This window comes from Corvus moneduloides, chromosome 2 (assembly GCF_009650955.1).
Source record: "Corvus moneduloides isolate bCorMon1 chromosome 2, bCorMon1.pri, whole genome shotgun sequence".
In the NCBI taxonomy this organism is placed as follows: Eukaryota; Metazoa; Chordata; class Aves; order Passeriformes; family Corvidae; genus Corvus; species Corvus moneduloides.
This window is the reverse complement of record NC_045477.1, coordinates 15,993,491-16,014,743: the sequence shown is the minus strand read 5'-3', so window position 1 is coordinate 16,014,743 and position 21,253 is coordinate 15,993,491. Positions and strand designations below refer to the sequence as shown.

General features: G+C 41.0%; 1 protein-coding gene across 4 annotated transcripts in view; it reads left to right on the top strand.

Annotated features, from left to right (window-relative positions):
* Positions 1–21,253, top strand: part of APP (amyloid beta precursor protein) — a 200,798-nt gene that overhangs the window by 46,264 nt on the left and 133,281 nt on the right. For all 4 annotated transcript variants that reach the window (XM_032097649.1, XM_032097643.1, XM_032097657.1 and 1 more), the window contains one exon: positions 9,085–9,214. In XM_032097649.1, coding sequence (XP_031953540.1) covers positions 9,085–9,214 — 130 coding nt within the window. The remainder of the gene's footprint in view (positions 1–9,084; positions 9,215–21,253) is intronic.

Below are 21,253 nucleotides of genomic sequence, written 5' to 3'. Positions count from 1 at the left end.
ATTCCCTAAAGAGAAGACTTAACTCCCAACAAAGTCTCAGCAATGTTTATGATTCATCATATTAGTCTTCTTTTACAAAGTTCTCTGTTTCTTTGGAGAAGAATTGTGAAAACTCATTCAAAGGAAAAAAGAAAAACTGAAAAATAATGGTTCTTTGAAAATATTCCTACTTTGAAGCTGAATACATGAAGCAAATTAAAGTGTAGAAGTTTTTTGGTCTCCTAAAGTGTAGTATCCAAATTTCTGAAATGTTTCCAATATTTTTTTCAGGGAATTCTTTTAAGGGTGGGAGGGGGCATATCTTCAGACACATTTGTATCATAACGGGTTTTCTGCATTTGAAAGTTACTTCAGACTTGCAAGTTTAAAATGAAATCTTGCGTAAGTTCATGTGGGTCTGATCAGAAATAAGTACATTTTTAAAGCTTATTCAGCTTTTGGACTGGAATTTATTGCCTTTGTTTTGGAGCATTGTTATTTTGTAGAGTCTCCAGTTTGAAACACTGGCACATATGAAACATGAAAGACTAATGAACTTCTGTCTTGGAAGTGGCTCCAAATTGCAGTTCACTTAAGTAGACAGGGCTTCAGAAAATGCTTAGTGACAGTTTTTATTGACAAGCTTTCATGGTGAACTTAATTTAATCTGAGATATAGTTAATATTGGTAATGGACATAAGTGCCTGATTTGTCTTCAGTCATGTGTTCTGCAGGTTGCTGTCCTAAGAGAGCAGTTTTCAGGCTGAATTGTTGTATCTGTGCAAGGCAACGGTGAGGCAATTCTAATTATTCTGAACCAAAAAAAAGTTATGAGAAAGAATTGGCCTTACTTCTGCTTTCATAAGCTTCTGCCTTCCCTGTGTGCAGAGAAAAACGTTAAGAGAAAGCCAGTGTGAGTGTTCAGTTTAGGTCTGTGTTAAAACATGGTGCCCAGTGCATGGATTAGGGTTGAGCAGGCTGCCTCATGGCTGGCAGCCTTTCTGAAGACTTTAATTGCAGGGGAAGTCGCAGTCTTGCATGAAATTCCAGATAGAAGCACATTAGGGAATTTTAAGAGAAGAGATCATGTATGTATCAAGCTTCATATGGGTGAGCCAACCTAACTGGTCACTGTGCTAAAACCAGCTAATGTTTCTACCACTCTCAATACCTAAGGCAATTTGATATATCAAGATGTTGTATGTATCCTGCTCACAGAGAAAAGCAGTAAGTGCATGTTGTCGTGACCAAGAGTTAAAAACTGCAGCAGCATCTTGATCTCTGACCCCATCTCCCCCTGATCTGTGGTTAATGCCTAGAAGGTTCATCATCTCCCCTCTCGCTCTCACAGATACACTCACACCTGCATGTTTTGTTTTGCTTCGCTTTCCTTTCCATAGGATAAGATCAGTAAAGAAGAAAACTAATGTTTGCTGACTTTGCATGCCTAGAGAAAAAAGGAAGAGGACTTAAGAAAGGAGGACAACATTTGCGTTTTAGAAGTCACTGAGTGAGCAGAGAGATTGGAAATGAGAACTAATAGGATGCCAGGATGAGTGAATTGGAGAAGCAAAAGTTTGAAAGGATTTGAAATAGTGGGTGAGTTTTGTGACAAGAAGCTGTTGAACAGCAACTCTGTGTATAACAGTGAAGCAGCTGAGATGTTGGAAAGGAGGGTGATTTATTAGATGGGCCCAAAGAAATAGTTATAAGAGCAGTATGTGAAACTCCTAGGTGAGGCTGAGGGTTGACTCTGATAGCTAGTGAGGCTGGAGCTATTAAAAGAATAAATGATGAATAAATGATAAATAAAAGAATGCTATGGATGGATGCAAGAGGATGTAGAAGAAGTAGTATGTCTCTAGAAATTTGTCCTCAGGATTTAATTAAAAGAAAAAAATCCCTGGCTGGTTTGGAAGACATTCAGCCTGGGTTTATTTATTTATGCTAAGTAATTTGGTGTGGGTTTTAGTTTAGGAATTGATTACTGTTAAAGTTTTTCTTTTAAACTGCGGGGTTAAAAGAATATATGCATACACTATGTCCAAGTGGCTGCTGGAAATTAGTGCAAATACCTGAGATGCTGATTAACTTGCAGCAGTAGATGCCTGGGACTTGTGATACAGGGGCAGAGCTGTTCCTTCTTGGTTGCCTTGCTACTTCTCATGTTGGCCCATGACAGAGAATTTCAGAACTCCTCCAATGCAGTTAATGCTGGGTTTGACTCTCATAATTCTCTTTGAGCAAGTGAAGGCTTTGCTTGGGTTACAGAGAGTGACAGGAAAAGTTTGGATGCCAGCTTCAGCTAGCCCTGTAGCCTTGCTTCTGTGTGTAGAAGGGCCTGATTGCTGAGAAAGCCAGGAGCAAGTGGTTGAGCATCGTCAGGCATGACAGGACACAGCTGAAGCCACAGAGATGTGGCAGAGAAGGAAAGTGTTCTGCTGGTGATGGGAGTGCTCTGGATCGGAGGGGTGATGGTTCCTGGGCAGGGGGCTGCCACAGGGAAAGCCATGGAGCTACTGTAAAGTAATGTAGAAGAGTTGCTGTAAAAACAAGTAATAAACTAGGATATTTTTACATGACACATTTAGTAACTTTATTCTGCATATAGCTGTCTGTTTTCTGGTCGCAGACTGCAAGACTGAGAACACGACATTTCTTTTAGGGCTGATGGTGTTTTTGTCACTGCTACTCATGTGACACCACTCTTGCTGCAGCTAATCTGGGACTCTGCATTGTCACTGCTTCCTAAATTGTAGGTTGGAAGGCTTGCAGAGACAGTGTATGGACATACAGAAATAATTATCCTATCCTTCCACTTCATGGATGTGCCAAACAGTTGGAAATGAATGTAGCATGCTTGTTGCTGCTCTTCAGCACATCAATGCAAAATTCTGGGAAGCAGAGTCTTTATAGATTCTATATATACTTTAGAAAGGAATAGAGATAGTTTTTGATCCAACTGTAGTTTGTTAATCTGGAATTGAAAGCTTGTTCTCATACTTGAGGCATTGTTTAGTTATCCTTCAGATGCTATTGCTGTCAAAGGATCTTTTCCACAAGCAATTTTAAGACCCTAGTCTTCCTAAATGGTGGTTATTAAATGTGTGTATTCTTTTGTGCTTGTAGTAACTGTTTGCAGATTACTTCACTGACGTGATAAAACCCTTCTTTGCCCATTTAAAGCGCAGAGGTAAATAGTTACCTGTGTCACATCTGTGATTTTTGTTTCCAATTTTAAAAAGCAGATGGTCTGATAATTTCTGTGAATGGTTCTTTTTATTAAAGTAACATTGATATTGAAAGTATAGAATATTCAACACATGAAGTTGCAGTATTCAGGTAAGAGTAAACTTGTCCACAGACCAACTTGTTTCCTTGTTTGTTTTCTTTTTTGGGGAAAGCTGTGGGAGGATAGCAGGCAAGGAAAGTCTGGATGTAATCAATCTCTAACCTACTTTGAATTATGTTCCCTTTAAGTATTCAAATGATTCAAGTTGCTAAAGATGCAACTGCTGAAAACACCCGTATTTTTGTTCTAACTATTTACAGCTGTAATTGCTTCTTCACTTCTTTTATCTGTATGAATATTCCTTTCTAGCATTTCTATAGTCACTCTTGGATTTAGTTTTTAATATAGATCCTGTCACTGATGTCACTACCTGAGATGGACGTCAAGCAGAATTCCAGCTCATAAATTCCGGTCAGATACATGGTGTGTCAGCACGAGTTGTTTGGTGGTATGCTGCAAAGAGTCTGGACCTTATGCTTTCTGAGAGACTGAGTAGCCCTTTTCTCCTTGTGACAGTAGAGTTGAATATTACATTTGAATTCAGTCTGGGTTAAAAGTCTTGCTGTGCCAGATGCTGAAGCTTAGGGTAAAAGGAAGGTTTAAAACCCACAAATGCATTATCTAATTTAAGCCAGGATATCATGAGGAGGTGCAGCAAACAACTGAAGGATTACGGAGAAAGAATAGAGGGAAACAATAAAAAGAAAATATGTCCACTTCAGACTGGCAATTAAATGAATGTATATCTTGGATTTAGAGCAGTCAGAATTCAAACTGATGTGGGATGCAATTTGGAGAAAAATACTAAGGTGTTTAAATTTAAAAAATGGCAATTAATTACATGTTAATTTTTTGCACCTTATTTTTAAAGATTTTTTCTTGCCTCTTGACAGGTTGTCTTGCATTTCAAACTGTTGGTGAAGATGATGAAGAATACCAATTCCTGATTATGCTTTACAGTCTCTAAAGATACTGTTTATCATTTTCTTCCCCCCCTACCCCCCCATCTAATTCATGTTAAGGTGTAACACAACCCTGTATTTCACAAAGGGTGAGCATACATCTTTGTATGTGCAAGTGTGTACATGTGTGTTCCATTTTACAGTTTCCATGGATGAAGCACATTCCATTAGGAATTCATACCATTTGTTACTCTGAATCTTGTTCTCTTCTCTATGGTGATTCTGCTCTTAGAATATACAGGAGAAGATCCTTATGTTCAAGGAGAAGTAAGAATAAATCTGTACCACTAATTCAAATCATATACCCTTATAGTACTTCAAGATTTACATATAGTTATTTATATTGCTATTGTTTTGATTGTCTAATAAAAACTGAAGATATAAATTGAAATAGCTTCACTAATCTGATCATCAGCTAACCTTGAAAACCTTTTAAAATTTTATTTGAAAATATGATGAAAAAAGCAATATTTTGAATAGTCACTCTAGAAGATGAGGGACACAATGAATAATATCTAGGTGAAATACTAAGCTTTTGAATTTAAATGTCTTCTAGTATCAGAGATGACTTACTCATGATTACGCTGAAGTACTACTTCAAGATTGAACCAAGATGTGCTGAGCATGTGTGACTGGATGGAGAAACTTATTTATATAATCATGTGTCAGAGATTGATTTAAAAAACCAAAAACTATCTCTCATAGAGATTCCAGTTGCATATAACGCTTGTATTTGAGTGCTGGCAGAGGTTGGATGACTCTGGAGTCTTCATCCCTGCAGATACTCAAAAGCCATCTGGACATAGTCCTGGGCAGTCAGCTCTAGGTGGCCCTCCTGGAGCATGGAGGTTGGACCTGATGACCCCCAGAACTTCCTTCCAATCTTAACAAGGCTGTGATTCTATAGGGATCAGGGCAATCCTCAAAGATGGCTAGAGGAGAGGTTTGGGGGTACACCCACCTGCACCAACCATGCTGAGAGGCCTCTTGGCTGCTCTTCCTTACGCTGGCAGGAGAGGCAGCTGTGGTGAAAGTGGCCTGGCTGCTTCTTTCCTTTAGTGTTGTCCTCTGCCATTGCATCTTTGGTTTTCTCAGATTTGTTTCAAAATAGTTTCTGATCTCCACTTGGGTAACACATATCCAGCTAGTGGTATCATCTGCACCTTCATGTGTAGACATTTACAAATGCCATTTCATGGAATCATAGATTATCCTGAGTTGGAAGGAACCCACAGAGATCAGCAAAGTCCAGCTCCTGGCCCTGCACAGAACAGCCCCAACAATGCCACCATGTACCCAAGAGCATTTTCCAAATACTTCTTGAATTCTTGTCAGGTTTGGTGCTGTGATGACTTCCTGGGGAGCCTGTTCCAGTGCCCAGCTACCATCTGGGTGAAGAATCTTTCCCAATACCCAACCTAAACCTTTCCTGAGTCAGCTTCATGCTGCTTCCACTGGTCAGAGAGAAGAGATCAGTGCTTGTCCCACTACATCCTCTTTAAATTCCTTTAATTAAAAATATTTTTCCCCAAGTTGAGTCTCTCTTGCCTATGACAGTAATTGGTAAAGATATTCTCTCTATCTCAATCCAGAAGCTTTCTCATCCCATTTTCTCCCCCTCTTTTATTAAGGATGTCTACATTTTAGTCCTAAATCTATGTGGCATCAGAGCTGGTAGTGGTAAACACAAGTTTTAGCAAGATGATATGAAATTCTGAATAGCCGGAATGGCTTTTTAGATTTTTGTTTCTGCAGTCAGTATATAAGGAGACCTGGTAATGAAAATGGAAGTAAATGAAGACACAGCTGTAACTCTTGATTGCCAGTTCAGTTTTCTAGCTTTCATTGATCTCTGTTTGCTCCCCTGTTTCTTTTAAGATGAATTAAAGGAACTTCTGTACAACAAGTTACAATAATGTTGAAAGTTTGGATGTCTTACACTAGCACTGCTTGCACTGACACTGTAGAAGGAGCAGTGGCTCATTAGGGACACTATAAATAAATATGAGGCTCATTTTTCTGTGCCACTAAGTAGTGGCACAGAAAGTTCAATTCAGAGCAAATATATAAGTCTAGTGAGGGAAACTCTCCTCGGCACATTCACTGGCATTAACCTATTGATAATGAAATTCAAAGCCTGTTTCCTCTCCTGAAGGGTGGACTGAGTTTTGTGTGAGCTGTCAGTTTAGTAACTGATGCAGTAGTAGAAGAAGAGGCTTCTTTGTATTTCTTTATCCTTGTGTGTTTTTGACAAATACTGCTAACTACTTAGCATTTGGTCCACTTTACTAACCAGCAGTTAAAATGGTGGGTTTGGGTAATAGTAAAAATAAAAATGATGTATGAACTTATTTTTCCCTCTAATATTATTGTTTCAACGAGGCCCTACAGTAATAGTGTGCTCTTACTCTTTAGAAATTCATCTCAGGAAAGCAACTTAGTGTATCTTTGTTCTTGTGGATCAGAACCCTATTTTCTGTCACTTTAAAGCTGTGTTTACACATTCATGTGGGTAAATAAATTGTTTTGAGTTTTTTGTCTTAATTTCCTTTTTTAAACATTCCAGTCTATCAATTTTGAAATTTCCTTAGTTGTCTTCATTTAAGGCATTTACTTCCTCTGGGCCATGTTAAATGTCCCCGATGAGAACATGTCAGTTGACACTGTGATATATCAAGCACATTGCTTGTGACAGCACTCGGTATTATATAACCACAGGCTTTAATTACTTGAGTGTGACATTTATGGAGGTATGAACTGAGAGAGTTCCGCATGACAATGCTAAAGGAAGTATCCAAAGAAAATCAAATCTTCCTCTTGCATCATGCTTGTTAACTCATGAGGCAGTTATGGAGTCTTGCAGGGTAATATTTACACAGTAGTTAAGATGTGAAGTTTCCTGCTAATCCATTTTGGCAGTGCTGCTACAGGAATCAAGAAGCATGTGCCAGAGCTTTCCTTGAACCTGCTGTTTCAGTTCAGAGTTCAGTATCTGAAGCACTGATGGAGCAGGGGAACAGCAAGTTCCTCTGGAGCCACTTTCTGCAAGCAGTGTGAAAATGCGGGTCTGTATGTAATGTGGACGATGACCATCAGCCTTAGCCACCTGCTGACAAAAGGAAGAAAGTAAAGCTTCAATCTTCTGAGTGCAGGAAATTTTCACACTTTTCAGTTCTGCCCTGTGGACTTTCTTGTGGTCACTGTATTTGTATGCTGGGTTAACATCCCAGGCTGCACCTTCAGGCTCTGTATTTCTTCAGTCATCAGTTGTAGTGAGTGAGGGTGCTGTTGAAACTGGCAAAGATCTGACAGATGGATTCTATGAAGTACTTGCACAAGAAAAGAAGTATCTGATTAATAAATTATATTTTGGAATAGAAGGCGGGGTTGATATTCAAGCTCTTTAGCATAAAGTGCACTGTTTAGGCAGTGTCTCTTTCTGTGGTCATTTTTGTGGCATTGTTACTGTATCTGCTCTTGTTTTGTGCATTAAGCTGTTAATACAGTTCAATTTTAAAATTGTAATAGCCCCTTTGTGTCTCTTAATGAAAGTAAGAAATTATTTCCAATTATTTCCAGGTATGCTTTGATTGCTTTCTGATTGTTCCCATGTGTATGGACCAGGTCACATTCATTTAAAGACTACTGGTCTCAAATCTGAGAAGGCTCTACTGTTGTTTGTTAGTGTATTTTTAAGTTTAAGACTTCAGCTCAAGCTGCTTGCTTCATTTTTGCCATATTTTAAACCTTTGATCTGGGGAGTGCCAGGAGTCACTGTTTCTCAGATGCCATGACCTCAGTGGAGATCCATGATTGAGACAAATCTTTTTTACTTGAAGTGGGACTGTCAGGATTCTTAGAGTAGTTTTCCAAGCACCAGTTTTGAACTCTCAGAATTCACTCTTATCTCAACCCAGCTTTCTTTTGTTGGGATTATGTTCCTTCTCTGCAGGATGTTTTTTGACCATCTCCAGTTACTTCAGACTTGTTCCTATTTCTGTTTTTATTTTCCATTGGTAGGTACGAGTAGACAGTAGTTTTCAGTACACTTAAATCCTCAGATCTCACACAGTTGGAAATTGGTAAGGATTGCTTGAGGAAAGGCAAAGGAAAATTAGTACCTGCTGAGTTTTGTATTAGGGCTGGTAAATTGCCAATTTGAAAAATATAAAGCAAGAGCTACAGGCTGTGTTAGCATAGGAAAGGGGGGTGGGATAAAGGGACTGAGGGGGATAAAAAGCCGAAGTTGTGGTTTGCCAATAAATTAGTCAGCAAGTTTGCTGGTGTCATGGTTGTAGGTGTAGAAGTGTATTGCAGTATTAAAGCAGATAGTATTTTGATCTCGGCAATTTAGAAATGGGTGATGTAAACCTAAATATGAATAACTGTTTCAACAGACTTTTAGTACTAGGCAGACTGCAGAGCAGGAAAGAATGATGATGTTTGCTAAAATGGTTGAGATGAACATAAAGGCATGTTATTAAATTTAGTTGTATGGAGATTCTTCCCTGTATATGGAGTTTGGCAGTAGCCTAGACATGGAGGAGAAGGTATTTAACCGTGATTAGCTGATCTTTACCTTAGTCAAATATAACTGGCAAAGTTACAATTTTGACAGTCAGCTGTTACCACCATAATTTTTCTGAACTGGCAGCCACATGGTTTTACTGATGAACAGACACACCAGCTTTCCAGGTACGTGCACACAGTCATACCATGACATAAATATTTTACACAGCAGAAGAGGGAGAAGAGAGGGAAGATGAATATTGTGTTGTTACAAACGTGTGACGGTGACTCAGAGAACATACTTGTGATAACATTTGTCTTTTCCTATACTTTTAATGCTAGGTCTACCCTGAATTGCAAATCACCAACGTTGTTGAAGCCAACCAGCCAGTTACAATACAGAACTGGTGCAAGAGGGGATGGAAGCAATGCAATGGTCACCCGCATATTGTGGTTCCCTACAGATGTTTGGGTGAGTGACTCAGTTTTAGTCTGTTTTTTCCAGCTGTATTTTTTCATGAAAAAGGTAGAGAATCTACATAAATACCTTTTATACCTCAGTATTATTGTCTTTTCTGAAAGGAGTTTTGTCCAATTGTTCAGTCCTTTGAAGGTGCATTATCTAGAAAGAAAGTACTCCTGCTCTTCCCTAAATAAATTCTTCTTTTTCACATTAATTTTTGAATATCTAGTACTTAGACTCTTACTGTGAAAGACAGTGGGAATCTGTATTTGTTGAAACAAAACAAAAGATAGTTTATGAATTCCCCCATTTCATCCTGCAATTTTATTTTTGTAGCAGTTGCTTGCTGTTCTCTCCTGCATCCTTGGTGGTTTGAATCAATTAAAAGGGACGTTTGGGCCCTCATTTTTTTGTTAACCTTTACTTTTGTCTGCATTAGAAAATTGAATCATTAATTTGCTGTTTTCATTGACATTCTAGGTACAACATTTTCTTGATATTATTCCATGAGTTACTTATGTTGCTTTACCACTGCTGTTTGAATTGTGATAAATGCTGGAGTTCAGAGTTGGAACTTGCTTTTCTAGTAAGCCAAGACAGCTAAAAGGCATGGAAACCAACTCAGATCAGTTATTCCATGAAACAAATAATGAAAGAAATTTTTAAAAACTATGCAATGTTTCTAGAATTTTTGTTCAATTGTGTAGAATAGGTAAAACACAGGGTGCAGTCTGCCCTTAGCAAAGCTGGGACTGAAGAACTAACAGAAATGCTACCAGTGTGGTCAAAGGTGCCAAAACAGCAGGTGTGTAAAATCTGTGCTAAGTATCAGAGAAATTTTTTTGTTTGGTAAAATTTCTAGATCTGATGTTTGTTTATATAGATATAAAATAGGTTTTTCTAAAGCTGCGGTATGTCATTGTTGATGCTACTGAGGCTCTGCAGGACTAGTTTATTCTAGGCAAGAATCTTCAAGGAGAACCCAAATTAAAGACTTTTGGTAAGGAGAAGAACCTGCTTCTAGGAATTACGGATTCTTACTGTGGGAAGGAACCTGCTGGTTTTTGTGTTTTTCCAGACTTCTACTTGAGTTGGTTGGTTCCACCACAAGCTTTAATGCTAAAAGGGACATGCTCTTTTACCCATTTGTTGCTGTGTTTTCTTTAGTTTTTCATAGTCAGGATAGAAACATCAGCTTGTAGTGTTAATATATGTGTAAAGCCAGATAAGCAACTTATTAGAGGTGAGGCGGTCTCACCTAGAATGCATCATGACATATTAGATCAGACTCCATGTGAGTGCACTTGCACTAATTGTGGATATGGCAGAAGTACATCAGACTAGTGGAACTATAAAAACTAATTTTTATTATTTATTTTATTGTCACTACAAGCAAAACTCTGAATTAAGAAAAGGGCACTCTTAGGCTTAGGACTCTCTATTCTTATGTAGATTTGGTCAGTGTCCTGGAGATCTTAAAACCTAATTTAAGCTAAAAGGCAATGTCATCTCGAGAGCAAATGAATATAAATTGGCTCTGAATAAATTTAATCTGCAAATTATAAGGAAGTATATGCAAGCATAAGGAGCTCCAACAGTCTTCTGGTAAAGGAGTAAGAAGTCTAATCATGTGGAAGGAAGTTCATAAATTCATGGACAGGACTATATGCAGTTCCTTGCAGGAGTGAGAAACTGAACTTGGATTTTTAAGGTGTCTTCCCTGAGTTGCAGTTTTGAAAGAAAAATCATTGCAAGTTGTATGGTTTCTATCTTAGGTAGCAAGGTAGGCTTTGGAGGCAAAAATTTTAAAGATGTTTAAGCACTTCATTCCCATTAGCCCTTAGCTCTTATTTTTTATTTTAAAATCCCCTCATATGCTATTTTTTGTCAGATTTCCTTGTAATTGAGGCTTATGTAGTTGTGTCTGACACATTGTTGTGTTTGTTATCTTTCTCATATGCTGACATACATCTTTTGACCCTGACTAGAATAAACCTTAGATACTGAAGCTCCCAAGGGCTTACTGGGGGATAGGTGGCCACATAATTACTTCCTCTAGAGGGGAAATGGTGACGGTGGCCATAATATATAATTTCTCTGTCAAACAGCCCTCTGCTTGTTGGGTACTATGTCTGTCTTGGAATACTTCTTCTTAATAATGTTTTTTTACAGAACTAAGGAGTCCAGAGAGCTTTTTTTTCTCCCCTTCTAGTACTTCTTCAGTGTTAAAAGGTTTTTTTTTTAAAGTTGCCTCTTGCCTGTCAGCTCTGTGTGTGCCTCAGCTGTTCTTAGTGTGGTAGCTGTTAGTGGACATGGCCGGAAGCTGGGCATTGCCAGTGCCCATTTGTCGCAGGTTGGGTTTGTAACCGGGCGGAAACACCAATTTAGTGTAGTGGTTTGGCCCAAAATACTCATTACTGTTTATCTTCTGTGAGATAAGAATTAGGAGAAATGCGAAGCAGGCACCAAACTTGAAAGAATATAAAGAAGTTTATTAACAGACCTAAAAGAAGGGAAAAAAAAATTATACCACCTTCAGAACTCTCCTCCTCCCCCCACCTTCCTCCCTTCTCCCACTGACAATGTGAAAAGACAACCCTTAAGATGTTCAGTCTGTTTACCACTTCCATAATAACCTTGTTCAGTCCATTTAGAAAGAGAAGTCTCTTCTTGCTCATGCTATGAAAACATTATCACAACGAGACAGCCGCCCACTTCCAAATAACTTTGTTCAGTCCATTTAGGAAGAGGAGTCTCTCTGCTCGCATGTGAGTCCTTTCCCCCGACTTGCAGCTTTTCCCGCAACTGCTTTCGAGGGTCCACTCTTGAAGTTTTTTGGGGTACAATTTTAAGGTTGAGCTGTTCAGAAACAAAACCAGAGGCCCTTCTCCTTCCCTGGGAGCAAAGGGTCTTCATCATCTTCATCATTAGGACTATCTCTGGGAGCATTTCTAGGAATTGAGGTTTCTCCTTTCCCGTTTGGAGCAAAAGTCCTCATCTGGTCCATCTCTCCCTGTCCAAACTTCTCATGAAATTACAGCTGCGTCAGCATCTGCCTATCTCAGCACAGGTGCTTTTGCTTACGAGTTGAACACTCCACCCCCCATATCTTCATGAAGTTACAACGGGATACTCTGATATATCATAGCTTCACAACAGAATTTCAGCTTTAAGCATCTCCTCTCTCTCTTCCCTCAGGTTTTCAGCTCTTCACAGCACTAAAAGGGTTAATCTCACCTCGGCCTTGCAGCTCTACAGCTGGAATGTTGAATTTTTCTTATCGAAGTGGAGAGGGGGGAGAGCCGAGCTCCTCCAGCTGCCCACGGCAAGGCAGTGGGAGGGGGTTCCACGGCTGGAACAGGTCCATCGGCTCCAGGATGGCCGTGGCCCGGCCCGGCCTGGCCCAAGCAGGGCCTGGCCAGGCCCGCTGGCCCCCACACAGGGCCTGCAGCCACCTGTCCCAGCACCGGAAACGAGAGAGAGCTTGGAGGGGGAGTTTGCCTATTCTTAAATGTGGATCACAGAGGTGGTCACAACTTTAAGTGGCTTAGAGAATTGTCCATATTCAAACTGGCCAGCTGATAGGTTCTGTTAGTTCCCAGAGGAAACTGTAAGCACCCCTTAGCAAGGACATCCCTTCCGGGACTATGCTTGCTGACCTATGACACCGTTCTTCTGTAATTTTAGTGCAACTAGACCCTTGCCCTTGACCACTGTTAAATCCATCTGGTAAGAATTAAGACACCAACAGAAAGTTTGTCAGTGGGCAGCTGATTGCAGGGTTGAGTCTTAATTTTGCGTTGCTCTGAGGATCACTTGAAGTATCTTGAGTCATCTCAGTAATTTCTTCTATCTTGACATTTGTTTTTCACAGTTGAGAAACACTGAGTGACAGAAATCTGGCTGCTTTCAGGCCAGAGCATCTTCACAGTCTGTTTGCATCATAACCTTCAGCCAAGTGTTTCAAACGTGTAGAGCCCATTTCACTACAGCCTTTGCCTGCTCCAGCAGTTTTTTCTCTATGAGACTTGTGCAGGGCAGTAGTTACAGCAGTTATTTGTAGCAGTATACTTTAGTAACATCCATCAGATTTACTAAATTACACAACTTCATATTTTCTTAAGAGAATGCAACTAAAGCATAAAAACAGTAATTTAAACAAGGCAAAATGAAAGCCCCTCATTTGGGTCAGTCATGTGTCTTTGCATTGACCACAGAAATATTCCCTAAAAATGTTCTAATTTAATTTAAATCTTAAGAGTTAAACTACGTTGTTTGAGTGGGGAGTGTGGTGATTGACATAGAGCAACAAATGTGTTTGGGTACACAGCAAAGATGAGGAGCTGTGAGATGTACTGGTGGAAGAGTGAAGATCTGCCAAACTCCCTTTTCCTGGTCTCAGGTGTATGTGCCGTCCTCACAGCTGCACCATTTGCTGTGGGGCACAGCTTGCAGGGCTACACCAGACAGTGCCAAGAAACCAATGATTCCTGCTTTACAGAAACTGTTTTTGGGAAAATACCATGGCCACCAACCTGGCTGTGTAAGTATTGGTGGGAGCTCTGCCGGTGGCAGCAGCAGGAGGGCAGGATTTCTGCCACTGTTGGGGCAGTGTGGGCAATGAGCAGTTCTAGTCTGCATTTTTTCCTCTCTTCACTGCTTGCCTGAGGAAAAGCAGCTGGTGAATTTATGCAGTCTGGGCAATGAAGTGGAGTAATTCACTCACTCCATGTTCCTTTCTGGTTGTGGGAGCAGACATCCTTGTTCCAGTGATGTGATTCTTTGTATACCTCAGATAAATGTATGGCTATGCTCTTCTGAATAGATGACATTATTTTCTGTTGGTGAAATACATATGTCAAACCCTGGATAGAGAGGAGAAGCTCAGTTATGTGCGTGTTTGTGGATCATTATGTGGGCATGGCAGACAGAATATGGCAAGGTGTGGCAAATGGGGAATTACAGATTACCGTGCTGTGTGAAGTGCATGTTCAGGAGTGGCTCTGCCTCATTATACTGTTAACGTATGCTGCTAAGCACTGCATTCACAATGTTGGAAGGATCCAGGTGTGTTGGAATCTCATTATGTACATAGCCTCTGTCAATCAAAATGTGATTACTTGCAGTCATTTGTCCATAAACAAGTGGATTAGGTTATATGAAAAGTATATTTTGCTGTGTAGTTATGTAGTGAAAAACTGGCTTCTGTTTCTGGTTTTAACAAAAACATCTTTAAGAATATTTATTAACTTGTCACGCTTTATTACTGTAGCAGTTTGTGAAGTTATCCACTTGTTGATGTGTCTGGGTTTCAAGGACAGGTGTCTGCCAAGGAAGGTGGGAACCTCCCTTGGAATAGAAAATATGACCCTCTTCCCTCCAAATTATTATAACTTTGAAATTACAGGGCTTTCAGGCAAAGATACGGGAAAAGGAATAACAGTTCTTTACAAGTATGTATATGGATAACAAGGCAAACAAACAACAACAACGGCAGCAACAACAAACAAAAACTAGAGCCAACCACAGCCTCTCTCGGCTGTCGGGCCCTTTCCCCTTTGGTGCAGTTCCGCTCACAGCCGGCAGGGGGCGCTGTTGGCTCCTGGCCAGGCAGAGTGGGTGCGATGGTTCCCCCGCGGCTGCAGGGGGCGCTGTGGCGCAAGATCAGCAGTCCATCCATGTGGTAATGGCGACTCAGCCAGCGAGGGAGATGGAAAAGGGGCTTCCTGTGCAAACCTACAGGGGCAGCTGATCCTGGTGCCCCTCCGGATGGTGAAATGGGCTGTAGCAGGAACCTTGGAGCGGTAGCTGGAACAGCGGCGGGGCACACCCCGGGTGACAAACAAAATGTAGCAGAAACTCTGCAGACCTAGCAGGAGCCATGGGGTGTCCTGGTGGGCACTGGGCGCTAGATTAGAGTGTAGCAAAAAAGCCCAAGGCAGCAGCAGAAAACGGTGGGGCAACTCGACTCTTCCCCTCTGATCCCAAGAGCAAGAGAGAGCGAGGAGCTGAGCCCAGCTCGTGACCCCCCCAGCCAAAATCTTGTGGTATCTGCCCTTCTCAAGAGAAAAACTGCCCCCTCCTCCCCTGCCAGCTAAGAGAGTGGCCAGCTGCACCCTTCCCTCTCCTCCCCTTCCCAGCCACATCATTTGTCTCTTAAGTACCGGTTGTTATAGTCTCTTAGGCAATAAATGGGACAAAATTCCCTGAGAGAAAGAAAAATAAAAGGAAAGATCCTAACTTCCAATATGATGTCTGAAGAAAAGACACACTCAAGTTTTGATATGCATGCCTAGCCAATTATATCAAAGAAAACACCAAGATTATGCCTTGGTTATTTAAATAGAGGTACATGTAACTGGCAGTTCTATTAGTAGTTCTTCTAAAATTACTTGCAGTTTTAATGAATTTTTTTCTCACAAGAATGTGAAGTGCCTGTATATTTCTGCTTCATGGCAAAACTTGCTGGTTTTACCTCCTCTAAACTCACATTGCAGTGGTGGAGCTTCTCTTCTGGGTAATTGGAAACACTTTCCCCTGACTTTTCCATGCAGTGCCTAATTAACAGAATGACATTAAATAATTGTCCTGGAGTTTTCCTGTCCCTGTTAGTTTAGCTTTTTGGCTCCAGCTTGCCTCAGTCTCCACTCAGCCGTGTGAGTGATGCAGACAAGCCTCACACCACAGTGTTCCATAAATAAAAAAAGTCTCTTAGTTTCAGCCTACATAACTACAATATGTCTAGTTTTTCTGACAACACTTGCTGACAGGAAGGAGAGGATCTCCAGAAATACCGACAATCTGAATTGCTTAGTGGGGAGGCCACAGATAGAGAAATCCTAGGTGTAATGAAAGTTGTAAATATTTCATGTGTCTTTGCTGTCTCACAGACAGAATTCCTATCTATTAGTAGTATATTTGGTAGAGTGCTGGCAGTGGATGAGAAAACCAGGCCCTTTTTTTTGTGAAACTGCAAGCTCTGCAGGGATAATGAGGTGTCCTAGCACACTGGTTTCCTCCCACTGCAGCAAGGCCTTCCAGATGCCCCCTAGCCAGGTCCCTGCCCAGGTCCAACCCTGCTGGCCGTATGTCGACAGCTCTTCAGTGTTGTGCTGGCAGTCAGAGCTTTCTCTGGGTCCTGCATCCTCATGGCTGAGCTTGTTGCCTCAAGCTTTTCAGGCCTCAGTACCTAATGTGTGGTCTTAAATGTGCTTCTCTGCAGTGGTGCAATTAAGAGCATGCCGTGATATGCATCAGTGAATAGAAATGGTTTGCCATAATACCTGAAGTCTTCTGGCCTGGATTTTATGTTCAGCTTTGGTAATAGAGAAAAAAGTGGCTGTTAAGTATTAGTTGAGTTACTGATCATTTGTATACACATTAACGAATGTATTGGTTTATTAAAATTCTAAGAAGCTCTATTGCCTCATGGTTTATAACTGTGTCTTTTCAAATATTTTCGTCTCAAAGCAGGACTGTATAGACCATTTAAAATGGCCTTTGGCATGTTTCAGGGAACAAAATCCCATCAGCTGGACAAAGAGGTAGAGAGTGGGCAGAGAAATCCTGAATGAGATCACCCACCAGCAGCACAAAAACTTCCTCAGGCAGTCACAACTCTGTTTCTGAAGGCTTCCACCTTTTCACTTGAGCCAAACATCGGTTCAACTGGTGGGTTAGCCACATCCTAGCTGAAGTTGTAGAAACCCTGAAGTGCAGAGATAAAGCAAAATTAGCATTCTGCTAATGACCAGAATGTATCTTCATGTGTGACTAAGAGCAAATGTAAAACATCTAATTATTGTTATTAAGACGAGAAGAAGAAAGAATTCTGAACTTGTATATTTCTGTGCATTCTTGGGATGTACATGTGTTTTACTTGTTTGGTGGTTGTAGTAAGGTTTTAATAAGAACAGGTCACAACACAAAAACTTTTTGAGATCTTGAACATCACAGCTCTGCAGATCTACTCCTAAAGCAGTAAAATAATTTCTTATAGGTAAGCATTGGAAACGATATGTTTGTCTCTTTACAATGGACAAAGGAAACCACAAGTAGTGCACACACTTCAGGAACAGCTCACAGGGAGTGGTCACTAGTATACGAGTCTTTTTCATAGCTATCTGCTAAAGACAGCAATATACATTGTATTAAATGTTTTTATGTTAAGGAGCTTAAGAAGAAAAATCAGTTTTCCTGCTTGAATGACCAAAGCTAGCTGGACTAAGTTTTCGGTCACTTGTAACTCTGCCCAGGCTGAGCTATCAGGGATTAAAAGCATGTGTTCCTGCTTTTTCTGCAATGCTTTCTATGAAAAGAGTTAACCTCAAAAAGTAGTGCTAAAAGACTATTAGTAAGGTTAAAAATAGCTCAAAAATTGAAAAAGGTGCTTCTCTGATCATAGTTTGACCCTTCCTGTTCAGAGGGTTCCAGGGAGGCTATGATTGTGGGGCTGCTCTGTCTGCCTGCCTTGTTCTACTGTGGGTGCTTGAATGAGCTATTCTGTTTCCTGGTCCAGCCTCTCCCACACCCAAGTTACTGTTCACCACTCCGTAGAACAAAGAAGACAAAACGAATTTTCTTCTCAGAAGTTTCTCTACTCTTACCCAAACACTTTGGAGATCATAGGTTTCTTTCCATAAGGGTCTTAAGGGAGAGGGGTGTCATCCTTAATTTGTAGTTGAAAGCTGGAGAGAAGCTTCAAACCCTAAGTATCTATTGGTAGTTGGGCTTCAAATTGGAAAACGCTTGAAACAGTCTTGATGTGTATCTATTTTCCCAAGAAGTCTTTATGATGCATAGCTGCACCTTTGGTTTTGATAGATGGGTATATTCACACACACACAACCTGTGAGTAATGCATGAACCTGCTGCATAAGTTTCATGTCTTGTTCATTGTACGCATCTTGTTTTTGGAACAGACAGACCAGGAAGTTTTCATCTGAATATTTTTGTAGTGCCACAGAGCTGATTCATCCTCTTTTTTTTGGTGTTTTCCTTCAACTTAAAGAACTTAATTTTGCAGTTGGAGAATCCCGCTAATTAAAGTGTGTTGTTTGTTTTAACATCTTAGGAAGGAAAGACATGGAGAGGAAGAAGGAAGCATCCATCTTACTATGTGGTCATGAAATTGATCTGCATAGGTAGCATTTTTCAAAAAATTTCTCACCTAACTGAAAGTAGCTGTAAATTCTCATGCTAAATACATTCTTGGAGTAGAACTGAATGTTGCCAGCAGATTTGATGCAGTTAACTGCAGAGGGAGAGTCAGTGACGGGACTCACTGGGTATTTCTAAAACGTGCTAGGGAATACTCCAGAAATACAGTTCAGTAAGTCTGTCTGGGAGATGGGATGCTTTTTTTGATGGGCTGAACATCCAGGAATACTGGACTTGTCAGTGAGGATGATAGTGAGCAAGACGATTTTTTTTTAAAGAGTAGGTAGACAAGTGGATAGTGTGCCTCCTTTGATTTTTCAAAAGATATTTACCAAGGTCCACTACCAAAAGCTATTAAAGAATTTCGTCTACCATGGGATAGAAGAGAAAACTCTTATGTGGCTAAATAAAGATAAGAAAAGGCAGGAATTAATGGTCCATCCTCAAACTACAGAAAGCTTACCAGCAAAATCTCAAGGGATCAGTTCCTGTGCCAGTGATGTTCAAAGAATGTGTGATTTGTAAAAGAGGGTTAATTGTGAGGTGACCCATTTGATGAAGATACTAAGTTATTCAAGGTAGAGTTAATAAAGGCAAATTATGAGGAATTTCAGCGGGATCTTTGATACTGAGTGACTGGATGTAAAATGGAAGCAAAAATTAATGTAGTAAAGTCAGTGTTCATAGGAGAAGCCCAAAATGTAGTAATCTTATCTTAGTGTATATGGTGAGACTGTGAGTAGCTTCAGACTTCTCAGGATTGAGACCTTGAGGATTAATAGTTCTGTGAAAATATATGTTCATTGTGCCAAAATCCAACAGTCTTAGGGATTATTAGGAAAGGAATGGGGAAGAAGACAGAACATAACTGCACCACTGTGTCAGCTATGGATTTTCTTGTATTTGTGAGCACTGTGTGCAGTTCTGGTTTTCCTAAGAAGTGCAGAGTGGAAACTGAAGAGTTAAGAGTGATGGGGAGTGCTTGAAGTATGACATGGCTCCCATAAAAGAAATTATACGGATCTTTCCAGCACAGAAAGGAAAACAACTGAAGGATCTGACAGCACTTTGCGAAGTCATGAGTAGCTTGGCGAGAATGGATGAGGAATGGTCAATCACCCTGTATTTCATGAGGAGACCTCAGATTATCAAATAAAACTTGCTGGCTTTAGGTTTCAAGCAAACAGAAGTAATTGAGTAGTTAAAAATTTTGTTGCACAATGTACATGTGAGCTCCTCATCCATCTCCCACAGTGTCTTTTGGATGCTGAGTGGCTACAAAGTTTCAAAACCCAACAGTTCACTAAAAGATAACTCATCAGGTGTTAGGGACCCTAGTCTTGTGTCTGTTGAAGTTGTGGTGAAACAGTCTTGGGGAAGTAGTGCTGCATGCTCTTCTGCGTACACCTTTATGCCCTTTTGTGATGCAGTGTTGATCTGCTTTTGACCACTTGAGCTAAAATGTTTTGTGGACTGAGATAGACATTGTCATGCTTATGTGGTTTCCTCTGCCATATTCAAAGAGTGCTTGCCATCAGACTAGTTACTCCTTCTAACCTGCTTCTCTCCTGCCCTTCTGTATCTCTGAGGGTGCTGCCCCTCTCTGGCTCTTCTTACAGAGCCCCTTGCTCCAGATTTTCCAGCCTTGCTCTCTTCTTTGCCTCACCAGATGCTACTGTCTTGTCCATCACCATTCCACTAAAGTCTCGCAGGCAGTGATGCTTCTTCACCTCTCCTTTCCTTCTGAGTAATCCTCTTCCTATCTTGACATCTGCCTTTTCCTCTCAGCACGTTCTCTTCTTCCTGTCAGCATCTGCTACCCAAGCCAGTTTTGTTTCTGTCCGCTTCCCAGCCCTTCATCAGCTCTGCCATGCACCTATTGTCATCTCATTTCACACCTCACTTGAGCAATCAGATAAGGACTCTGTGGTCCTTCCTGGAAGTGATAAAATTGATCTGTTCCAGCAAGATGGCAAAGGAGCCCTGTTCTAGTTTCAGCTGGGACAGAATTAGCTAGCACAGTGATGTGTTTGGGATTTAGGGTGAGAATAATGGTAACACACTGATGGTTTAGTTGTTCCTGAGCAGTACTTGCAGTCAGTCAAGGAGTTTCAGCTTCTCACCCCACCAGTGAGGAACTGGGAAGAAGCAGTAAGGTCAGCTGACCCTAGTGACCAAAGGGATATTCCATGCCATATCATGGCATACTCAATATATAAACCAGGAGGAAAGCTGGCCACAGACTCTGCTTGGGAGCTGCCTGGGCATCGGTCAATGGGTGGTCAGTGCAAGCTTGTTTTGTAGTACAATATAATACTACTAATAATTTTTTATTCTTAGTAGTAGTATTTCTCCTCACTTTCATTTCTGTCCTGTTAGGCTGTCTTTATCTCTGTCTTACTTTTTTTTCCCCAATTCTCTCTTGACACAGTGCAAGTGGGGGTGATGGAAAGAGTGCTGCGTGTGTCCCAAAAGCATGCCTCGGAGCAGCTTGGGGGGTGCCATACAAACACACTAGGACACATTCTGACACACTGGAGTTGGTGAATACACCAGTGAGTGTATTCACCAGTGATGAGTGCAGCCACTCACACACACAAAGCTGGATAGCTTCTGCAGCGTCACCGGAGGCAAAGAAGTGGGAGGGGTCCTTTGTATGGAGTTCCAAGGGGTTTATTTAGGTCCACCCTCAGAAGGATCCAGGGACAAAGAACCAAGAACATGGAGGGGTCCAGGGTTTTATCCAGGGTGGCACCAGGGGCCGGCAGAACATCAGGGACCAATCATCCGGGGGCCGAGGGGTGGAGGGGACATGGGGTGACAGGACAGTGACCAGTGGGGAAGGCGAGGGGTGGAACAAGGGGACCAGGAACCAGTGGGTGTTGCAGT